This window comes from Lagenorhynchus albirostris, chromosome 5, assembly GCF_949774975.1.
Source record: "Lagenorhynchus albirostris chromosome 5, mLagAlb1.1, whole genome shotgun sequence".
Lineage (NCBI taxonomy): Eukaryota > Metazoa > Chordata > Mammalia > Artiodactyla > Delphinidae > Lagenorhynchus > Lagenorhynchus albirostris.
The window spans coordinates 7558748-7570159 of record NC_083099.1 but is presented as its reverse complement, the minus strand read 5'-3'; the positions used below and the strand labels follow the sequence as shown (position 1 = coordinate 7570159).

General features: G+C 51.1%; 1 protein-coding gene across 1 annotated transcript in view; it reads left to right on the top strand.

The window, feature by feature from the left end:
• Positions 1-313: 313 nt before the first annotated feature.
• KAT2B (lysine acetyltransferase 2B) overlaps positions 314-11412 on the top strand; it is a 102912-nt gene continuing 91813 nt past the window's right edge. The window contains exon 1 of the mRNA XM_060149541.1: positions 314-610. Coding sequence (XP_060005524.1) covers positions 314-610 — 297 coding nt within the window. The remainder of the gene's footprint in view (positions 611-11412) is intronic.

Sequence of the window (11412 nt, the reverse complement as noted above, 5' to 3'; positions counted from 1 at the left end):
GAGGAGAGCCGGGGGAGGGCGTGTGCAGTGGCGGCGGCGGCCGCGGAGCCGCTAGTCCCCTCCCTCCTGGGGGAGCAGCTGCCGCCGCCGCCGCCACCGTCAGCGCGCGGGCCGCGGCCGGAGCGAGCCGGGCGGGTGGCGCGCGGGGCAGGGCGGGGGCGGGGAGGGGGGTGGGCGCTGGGGCGGGAGGGCGCGGGGGGAGGGTCTCGCGCTCCTGGCTACCAGAGCCCGAGAGGGAGACCCTGGCGGCGGCGGCGGTGGCAGCGGCGGCGGCGCCTGACACTCGGCGTCTCCTGCCGTGCTCCGGAGCGGCATGTCCGAGGCTGGCGGGGCCGGACCGGGCGGCGGCGGGGCGGGGGCCGGGCTCGGGGCGCTGCCCCCCCCGCCCCCCGCGCCCCCGCCCGCGCCGCCGCAGGGCTCCCCTGGCGCCGCCGCCGCCGCCGCCGGGGGCTCGGGCGCCTGCGGACCGGCGACGGCGGTGGCGGCGGCGGGCACTGCCGAGGGGCCGGGAGGCGGCGGCTCGGCCCGGATCGCAGTGAAGAAGGCGCAGCTGCGCTCCGCTCCGCGGGCCAAGAAACTGGAGAAACTCGGCGTGTACTCCGCCTGCAAGGTACGCGCTCGGCTCCCGGCCCGCCCGAGGGGCCGCGGCCGGGCCCGCGGGACCCCCTCCCCCTCCCGCCCCCGCCTCCCGCCCGGGGCCGCGGCACCGCGGAAGTGCTGCTGTCGCCCGCGCCCAATTAGCTGCTCCTCGGACCAGAGTGCTGTCGGGTGGGAAGGAGAGATCGCCGGGACCGAGAGCCTTTCCTTCCTCCCCCTTGGAAGGAGTTGCCTCCGCCTCCGAGCTCCTGGGCTGCCCTGGGGCTTTGTTGCTCTGTAGGAGCTCGCCGGAGGCGCCTCCCAGGGAGTGGAGCGGGGCCAAGGCAACATCTTTTGGGGGACCTGAGCGCCCTCCTCTCCTCCACCGAGCCCCACTGGGCGGAGCTGGGTGGAAGGAGTGAGGCTGGAATAGGATTCAGGACTCCCGGCGCTTTGGGAGCTCGAAGGGGCGGATTGCGCGGGCTGGGCGGCGCAGCCCCAAGCTAGGGTCCTGGAGCTCCGGGCGCCCTCGGCCGGGGGCGGAGGCGCTGCGGCGCGCGGTGACAGCCCGGTCATTACTGTATTTTTACTTGTTTAGTTGAAACGCTGCCCCAGCCTCTCGGGGTGTAAACAGGATTTGGCAAGGTGACGGCCCAGCGCGGCGGGCGCTACTGCTTAGTTTGAGGACGCGCGTTTCTGGCCATCCCCTCTCCACCCCAGCTCCGGGCACCCCGTCGCCCCTTAAATGCGGATCCAGATGTGGGCGCCGTGCTCCCGGGGTGGGAGCACTGCCCGAGGCCGCGGGGCAGGCTGGCCCTGCGCTGTCAGCAGCGGCTTTGTTTTGACAGGGTGACAGCTGAGGGGGGCGGGGACTTGGCCTTGTCAGCTCCTGCGGCCTGTGGCTGAAGCGGGGAAGAGACACACACACTCACACACCTCCCCTGTGCTCCTCCCGCCTGCTGCAAACAGGGTCAAGTTCCCAGATTCCAGTTTCCCACAGCCCAGATGCAGTTGGCCACGTCTGAATTTGGGCGTAAAGGTTATTAATCCTGCTAGAACCTCGCACCCCGGTGATGCTGTTTTTAGTATTTACAGGAGCTTCTCAACCTCAGTGGAATATCTGTACTTCCTTTCTCCACGTCATTCACATCCTCTTGTGTATGTTGAGCACCTACTGTAGACCCTGCACTGGTTCAATACATATTTGTTGAGTGAACGTAGGATCTAGCCCAGTGCTTCTAAAACTTTTGTGTGCACAGGACTCTTCTGGGGAGCTGGTTGAATGCTGATTCTGCATCAGGAGGTCTGGGATAGGGCTGAGAGACTGCATTTCTAACAGACTCTCAGGTGATGCGATGTTAGTCCACCGGCCACACTCCAAGTAGCAAGACCCTGGTTCAGACCTGGACAATATAAGATTATCCCATTTGAATTCAGCCAAGAAAGTGAAACTGTGAAACAGTAATGCCACATGGTTGGCGTTTCTGAAGACAGAATGCAAAAATGATCCAGTGGGGAGTGTGCTTTTAAGAAAGGTGAAGGGGTAGGAATTGGCTATGAAGGGCATTTGACAAATGAGAACAAGACCGGGAGAGTAGTGGGCCGAAGGGAGAACTGTACGGAGATAAGAACGGGGTCAGTTACTCGGTTGACGTGGCATTTTGCAGCCAGATTGGGCTCAGGTGGGAGCCGTGTCAGCTCTGTGTTTCTGTTCTGGCTTTTGATTGGGTTCCCATCATGAGCATCTTCTTTCCCTGCTACCACCTTAACGTCTGAAAACTTTCCGCAGTTTTGGTCCTGTCTAAAACCATGAGCATGTGTGTCCTGCTTTGATATTTTTGATCCTTTCAAATTTCCGTGAGTGAAATGTAGCGCCTTTTCTAAAACTTGTAACTTCAGTGTTTCATGTTCACATTCACAACCAAACCTATAGGAAGGGAAAACCTCTCTCATTTAAGGTCTCTCTTCCTGCCCCTGGGAGACTCTGAATGTGTCCACTTCTATTTGCTCATTCATTCAGTAAGGATCCCAACCGGATGCCAGGCATTGTGCTAGATGCTGGGACAGTGACACCCAGAATCTGTCCTTCTGGAGCTACTGACCGTGTGTGTGCATGCACTTGCATGCATGTGTTGGGTGAACCAATTACAATGAAGTTCGAAGAACCTGCTTTCTTAGAGCTCTGTTGGAACTCAGAGCAGGGCATTCACGGGCAGGAGGCACGAAGGGTGGGTGGGGTAGGACGGGCTTCCTGGAAGAAGTGTCAGTGGCTGCTAAGGACTCTTAGCGGGGCAGGGTGCGGTCAGCTGAAGCTTCTTGTAGTGGAGAAACTGAAAGTAGTTATGAAAGCTTGGAGTTGGGCCAGCGGGAGCTAAAGTCCATTGGCGGTGGCCACTAGATTGGTGGAGGCGGGTGTGTGCGGCCAAGAGGGAATCCAGGAATCTTAACATTATCTCAGATTTGCTTTTGTTTTTTTTTTTCTTCCAACTGTGCTTGATTGAGTGTGAGGAGGTGCAAGCCAGTAGAATCTGTATTTCTTTCTCAGCTTGTCTCTACCCTCTATGTAAGAATGCCCCAAAGGACAGATTCTCCTACCTTTTGTCATTGACTGGCCACTTAGCAAGTTGGAGAGAATAGAGAGGTTAGGGAGTGGGGAGGAATCTGGGAAGAGATGAAGTACTTTACTGGGGGGGCTACTGAAAGAAAACAGGTCCCAGACCTGATAAAACATCTGGCCTTTAAACTTCACAAATGAAACAGAGAAAGAAGGGAGCTAGCTCACACAGCCAGGGAGGTGCACCACAGCCCGGAGAGAAGGGGAAAAAAAAAAAAAGAAACAAACAAACTTGTTTTGCAGGATCCAGAGTAGAGCTCTTTGAACTGTGTCCTGGCACAGGTTGCTCATGTGACACAGCCAGACTGCTCATTAAAATTGTGAATCTGACCATGCTCTGCCCCTACTTAGGACCCTTAATTTCTCTTTACGAGGGGTCCACAAGACCCTGTGTGGCCTGGCCACTGCTATCTCTGGCCCCCTTTCAGGGCCTTGCGTGCATGGTTCCTTTCTACCTCAGGACCTTTGCACACATTGTTTACTAGCACCAAAAGCTCCTCTTGCCTCACTTTCTTTTTTCCTTTTTTCTTTGTTTTTGGCCACACTGCGCGGCATGTGGGATCTTAGTTCCCCAACCAGGAATTGAACCTGCACCCCCTGCAGTGGAAGCACGGAGTCTTAACCACTGGACCGCCAGGAAAGTCCCTTGCCTCACTTTCAAACGAACTCCCAGCTCTTCCCGCCAATCTCAGATTCCTTGCGTGTCCTTTACAACCCTGGCCAGCCTTCCCATTCTAAATGTTTGGAACCCCCTCTGTACTTACTTTTCCTAACTGGTGCTTTCATCATGATTTTTAATTGTGTGATTATTTGATATGTGTTTGTCACTCTGAATAGATCCTAAGTGATGTGGTTATTGACTGGATGAATGAATGAGAGAAGAGAAAACGGAGGAAATGATTAACTGTTAGAAGAGCAGTAGTGAAATTTTAGCCTGACCACTTCTTGACAACTGGACAGAGAGGGTTTTTTCTCACGGATGTGCATAGGACTGGATTTTTAGTGTTATAAAAGGAGCCCCGAGTAAATAATGAGTAGCCCAAATCCACATCTATTTGAATGAAAATGTAATTTAGGTAGTAAAAAACCAAAAACCAATGACCGACTCTTCCTAGTGAAATAGGCCATTTTTACAGGAGGGGAGGCCGGAGGGAGTGGTGGCCAAGAGCCACCTGAGTTCACATTTCAGGTCCAGCTGTGTGACCTTGGACAAGGACTTTACCTCAGCCTCCATTTCCTTGTCTGTAAAGTAGGAATAAAAACCCTCACCTCACAGCCTAACGGTGAGGATTTCAAATGAGCTCCTGTGTATGAGGCATCCAGCAGGTGTCTAGTCCACCCCATGTTTTCTCAGCAGCTCGGAGTAGGGGATACCCTGTAAACTTGGGAGTCAAGAAAGCACATGGGGCTTAGTCTCCAATACCAGCTCTGCCGCTTTATGGTCTTGGGCACAAGTCACTTAGTTTTCCTCTGAGCCTGGATTGCTTCATCTCTAAGATGGAGACCATGACTTCAACCTTGAAGTTCAAAGGTGGAAGGTTCCCCAGAGTTCCTGGAACCTAAACGTGTTGGGTTCATGCTGGCAAAATGAAATTGCCTGGTGCTAAAACAGAACTAGAGTTACCGATGTAGAAAACAAACTTATAGTTACCAGGGGGGAAAGGGGGGAGAGGTATAAATTGGGAGATTGGGATTGACCTATACACACTGTACTGTATATAAAATAGATAACTAATAAGGACCTACTGGGTAGCACAGGGAACTCTGTCCTATACTCTGTAATGACCTATATGGGAAAAGAACCTAAAAAAAGAGTGGATATGTGTCTATGTATAACTGATTCACTTTGCTGTACAGCAGGAAACTAGCACAACGTTGTAAATTCACTACACTCCAATAAAAATTAAAAGAAAAGAAATTGTCTGCTGCCGTACTCAGTGTTCCAGTCAGGGGCTGCAAAGCAGTTATGGAGAACTTTGATTCTGGGCTGAGTGCCTTACTTAGAGACTGACATAGGCACAGGACTAGAAAATTAGTCTTCATTTAAAAAATAATGGTTTATAATCTAGAAGTGACACTGGCTGTTGAATATGCAGCGAGCACAGGCAGAGGCACCACCGTAAGAGAAAAAGCTTCCTAAGTTGGCCAGGGGGCTGCGAATGGGGCACTAGACCAGCCTTCACGTTAGGGGGGGGTCCTGAATGCCCTGTGTTTGTATTTGTCAGTCACTCCTCCCGAGAGCGAGTTTCCAGTGTTCAGTGTCTAGAGCAGTGGCTCTTACCCAGGTGCTGTTTTGCCCCCCAGGGGATGTTTGGCAAGGTCTGGAGACATTTTGGGGTGAGGGAGCGCTACTGGTGGCTAGTGAACAGAGGCCAGATGCACAGGCCAGCCCACGACAGCCCCGCCGACACAAAGAATGATCTGGCCCCCATGACAGTAGTGCCGAAGTTGAGAAACTCTGCCTTGGAAGAAAATCGTATTGCCCCCAAATACCATAAATACATTTGCAGTGGAGGAGAAACGAATGCTTTTCATGTTAATTTGAATAACACTCAGAACCTGAAAAATCTCGCTTTGTGAATCCTGGGCATATTTTTAAACAGCTTTATTGTGGTATAATTTATAGATCATAAAACTCAGCAACTGTAAGTGTGCAGTTAGATGCTCTTGAGTAAATGTGTACAATTGTGCGTGCATTACCACAGTCCAGTTTTATAACTCTACCATTCCCCCCGCCCCGCTACCTCTGCAGAGGTCTGGTGGTTCCCCCCCACCAGTTCCCCCCACCGTGGGCAACTTTTTAAGGTGATACTTTATAGCAGTTGATTGTTGGTTTGCAAACAGAAACCCAATTGAAAGTATCTTTCTGGAGACTCTTAGATCATCAGTATTGTTACGGCAAAGCACAACACGGGGGGGGGTAGATTAAATGTTTTTAAAAACTCAGTCTCTAGCCACATAAATCTAATGCAGACGATTATTTCACGTGTGGTAACTTCTCTAAAAGGTGGTATCATGGAGCCAGGCACACAGGCAAAATGCTTCACTTGGCAGGCACCATGCGGAAAGCCAGAAAGATGACCAAATTGAATTATGTGTCCTCCTAAACTTTCAGGGAAGATGGAAAAATGCAAGCCTGCAAAGCCTCTGGATTGCAGTTTGCAGTTTTCTGTAACTGGAAAAAGTAGTTTATAGGGCAAAACAGTACAAAATCTGCTGAGAACTGTTTTGTTTTAGGAAGCTCGTGCTTGCGTATAGCATTTTGTGACGCAGTGCTCGTGGGGTTTTGTTTGTTTGTTTTTACCATTCAGTAGATCTCAACCTAGTTACCCGTCCACATGGGCAGGATTTAGTTCTGTGTCCATTTAATTCTGTAAATCCACAGGTCTGACCCGTCATAGGGAACGTTGAGGGTAAAAGGGTGAAATATACAGTTTCACGCCAGGTACCTTGGAACAATCAGAACATCTGCTTCTCAGATGAAAGACCTGGATACTCAGCACAGTGCCAATAAAACTTGGATTTCCAAGGCTGAGCGGCTTCCGATGGAGTTCGTTTGTTTCTCCATGAGAGGAAGATAGCTATTTAGGAACGGTTGTCGATGGCTTCCGGCTCTGGATGGTTTCCTACACTCCTAATCTGATTCGATTCGAGGGTTCGAATCTGCCACGGCACCTGTGGTAGAACTGCAGGCGTGCCGACCACCTGGCGACCTGGAGAAAACCTGGAGGATCACTCCTCCCACCCCACCGGCTGGCGGGTGCCCCTGGGCAGTGTCTTAACTGCCTATCTCTCAGTTTCCTCATTGGTGAAGCGGGAGGCGAGGTGCCACCTCATCCATTTACCGTGAAGATGAAATCATCTAGCCTATGTGACGGTTCTTGGAACACAGGCATTCCACAGATGTCTCTTTAATTTTTAAAAACTTTCCATTGGTATCAGCAGTTTTGTCGTTAGTGTTTTGCCACTCCACCTGGGGTAAGAGAGAGGCAGGCGAGGTCATTTTACTAGCAGGGAACCGGGACCCAAAGAAGTTCAGCAGCTTCATCCAGCTGCAGGGGTGGCTCACAGGGAAGCTGCCCACAGAGGCTCTCTTTCCCACGTGTCCTCTGCGTCCTCTTCCCAGGCATTCTCATGGGGCGGAGAGGAGGCTGTCCTTCCAGATGGTTTACAGAGGGGACTTCACTTGTGGCAGGCATTCTCCTGCTCTCATTTGATGTTTATTGTACTCCTGTTGAGAGGTATGTTCAAAGGCTTTTGTAGTTCATTGAAACTGCAGGCCATAAGGCAGACAAAATGTGTTCTTTATGACTGGCCCAGGGCAGACAGATGCATGCCCTTGATGGTTTTAAAGCTGACAATCAAGAATGGTCGCTGGGCCGGCCGGAGAGCGTTCCCTGCTGCAAGAAGATGAAACAGACATCTACTCGGGGTGTCGGAGGTGCCAGATGTGCCACAGAGGTAAGGAATTGCCCGTCCTGGGTATTTAGAAGTCCCCAAGTAGCTCTGTATAAGACTGCTCACACAGCAGTATTTCAGCACAATCCAGAGGAGTCATTTTTTTTAAAAACTTTGATTATGCAGACAGTAAAGTGCTCAAAGCATCACTATGCATGAGGATCTGGGGGATGAATTTTTACATATGCATGCGTCTATGCAACTGCCGTCCAGATACAGCACCTGTAGAGTGTTTCCGGCACCTCAGGGGCCTCCTTGTGCCCCCTCCCCACCTCTGGTAACCCTTATTCTGATGTTTATTGCCAGAGATCAGCTTTGCCTCTCTGAAACTTCCCATCAGTGGCATCGCACGGTTTGGACTCCTTTGCCTCCGGCTTCTGTCACTCCACATGGCGTCTGTGCGCTGCGTGTGCGTTGTTTCCTATAGCCCTGGTTTGTCAAGACACATGTGTTTAAGCTAAAAAACAAGTTAAACATTGCTAACCATGTCCAGAATGGATGTCATTGGATGTGGACAGCTTCCTAAGATGAATTTTAGTTAGGCTTTTGAAAGAAAAGATGGGAATTTGATCTCCGGGTGTACTGGGAAGAACCCACGAGGGCAGGAAGGTGGACAGGAAATCCAGGAGGCGTACTGGCCGAGCAGACATAGAGAAGGATTGGAAAGGAGAGGCAGAATGTTGGGGGCTGTGATGTCACAGCTGCGGAATGCCCAGCCTGAGTCCTTTCTTCTCCCCATGAGTCTGCGTTGGTGAGCCCTTACTGGTAAATATCGCGCTAAGTCCTGCTGCAAGTTGACTGGAGTTATACACTGTGTCCTGTAAACCACGCAGAATCATACGTGTTGGGTGCAGTGGCGGGGTTCCTAGAAGGCTGGCTGGAGACAGGTCCAGAAAGCTCCAGTGGGTGCTGACACCTCTGTTATTGGCCTAGGGGATGGAGATGCAGGACAGAGAATGTTTCTTCCGGTTTATCCCCACACCATCTCCAGAACTGTGTGCCGAGGCCACTAAGGGCCACCTTCTCCCCAGGAGTGGCAGTGAGGGACACAGATTACTAGACAGCCTACAGTTTTTCCATAACAGCTCATCCTTGAAAACTTGTATTAAATATTTGAGATGAGCTTACTATTTAATGGGATCCTATGGGCCATAAAGCAATCTTTTCTGTAACTGATATAGCTAACACAACGGGAGTTTCGTCTTTCTTACTTGTGTGTGCCTGTACATGGAGGTGTTTTACCTATACCATGTAGTTATTCATGTAACATTTGCTCCTGCCCAAACCCCTTATGACAACTCATCACCTAGTTATCATCGAACTAGAATCAAATCCTTTATAATGATGAATTGCTTTCACCTCGGGCTTCTAATTGGCATGCTGGTACCCCCTGCATCACACACTTTTCTTCTCCAGGTATTGGTGTGGCTTGTTGTTAAAACTCATTCTGGTCTGTTCTCAAATGCCAGCTTCTCAGAGACGCCTCCTGACCACTCCCCCACCCCGCCAAAGTAGCAGTACCCCATCACTCCATAATTTTACCTTGGTTTGCTTTCCTTTATTGCATTTGTCAGTACTTGGAAATCACATATAGTTTCTTGTCTGTTTCCCTTACGACAGTGGAAGTTCCTTGAAGCAGGGACTTTGGTTCATTCCATATCCCAGGTCCACGGACCATGTACACAGTGGGTGTTCAATCCATATTTGTTGACTAAGTGGGTCATATTCACAGGCTTTGTGAGGTTGGAGGAGAGGAAGTTTTGTTTTAAAGACAAGGAAACTGGCGCCCAGGGAGGTTTCGTAACTTGCCCACAGCCGTGTGGTCAGCAGCAGGGCAGCCCTGAGCTGGGGCTGGAACAGCATCTCCAGGTACTCAGCTCACGGGGACCTGATGGCACGCGGTACTTGTCTGATGGCCTGGACTTCTGCTCAAAACAGAGCAAGAAGGAATCAAACCCACTTTTAATCCTCCTCTGAGTGAATGATGTGAATTTCTCTAACCCTCAAACCCACATTTCCTCGTCTGCAAATTAAAATGAAATTTGCACAAGGGGATTGTGAATATTGTAAGACCAGCGGGTTAAAACCTATGGGGCGTGGGGGGGGAAAGGCCCTACCGTATATTCTAAAAGTCTAAATTACGCTAGTGAACAAAAAAGATTGCCTATAAAGGTATGTTTTCTAACTACTATTTATATTTTTTGTTCCTTTGCTGTCCACTTAAAGGCTACAACAGGCTTTCTTTAATTTGTTCTTCTGTTTGTACCCAGAGGCCTAGACACAGGGCTTATTATTATTTTAATTAATTAATTAATTTTTGCCTGCACTGGGTCTTCGTTGCTGCGCACGGGTTTTCTCTAGTTGCAGCGAGCGGGGGCTACTCTTTGTTGCAGTGCACGGACTTCTCACTGTGATGGCTTCTCTTGTTCTGGAGCATGGGCTCTAGGCATGCAGGCTTCAGTAGTTGTGGCACGCTGGCTCAGTAGTTGTGGCTCGCAGGCTCTAGAGCACAGGCTCAGTAGTTGTGGTGCATGGGCTTAGTTGCTCCGCGGCATGTAGGATCTTCCTGGACCAGGGCTTGAACCCGTGTCCCCTGCATTGGCAGGCGCATTCTTAACCACTGTGCCGCGAGGGAAGCCCTGGGCTTATTTTTTTTAATCAGGAGACAAATGTATTGATTTTGGAAAAAAGTGGGAACGATGTCGCTAGTGATCCTTGGCCTGACACACCACCTAACCTTAGGAGGAGGCCTTCTGTAATCTCTTCAGTGACCTCAGGTGTGTGGAGACATTTCCATGAACTCTACACCATCCTAACCAGCCCCTGCGTGCCCTGGGTCTGTGCAGCCGTCTACGAGGCTTCTGTGGTACACAGGAGATTCCAGAAGTACAGGGATGATACCTGACTAATACCCTAGTGATTGATGGCAGCGGCAGCCCTATCTATTGTTTGCATTCGCTCTAACAAGCTGGTGTTGAAACTGGCTGGCAGAATGCCAGGGAAGCCAAGGTCAGCGTACTTTGAAACAGCGAAGTGAGTCATGGGAGCCAGGACTTGCACATTGCACATACCCACAGGAGCACCTGACCCACCCACCTCCAGGGGAACATGTATTGGCTAGCTGCCTGTGCCCGGCTCTGTCCTAGGTGTGTGGTGAGTGACAAAAGGACGTGCAAGCCACAGGGAGTCCTCATCTTGCTGGAGAGACAGATGTGAACGGAAAGAAAATGGAAGCGAATAATCAGGCACGAAGTCCGTGCAAAGAGAAAGTGTCACGAGCTGGGGTGGGTGGGAGCGGAGGTGAGGGGCCCAGCCCAGGTGGAGTGAACAGTAGAAAGCAGAGTGGAAGGGAGCAAGGCATCAGAGCGGTATAGAACGCGGACCTGGGCAACAGGTTGGCCCAGTTGGAATCCTGATGTGCTGCTATCTTGCTCTGAGACTGTGGGGAGATTCCGTGCCCTTCACAAGCCTCCATTTCAGAGCTGTAAAGTGGAGAGGGTGTTACTGTCAACTTTTCCCATTCATCCAACAACTTGTTCTTGAAATGTGTCAGGCGTTGGTTTAGATGCTGGGGATACAGTGACAGATGGGTCCTCGCTCTTAGAGAGCTTGCTTTCTGGTAGCAGAAGGAGACGGTAAACAAGAAAATAACAGAAAGTGGCAAGTGCCACACACACAGAGAATGAAAACAGAGACATAGATGAGAACCCTTGGGGAGCTCCTTCAGATGTGTGCCTGGAAAGCTCTCTCTGAAGAGGGGACAC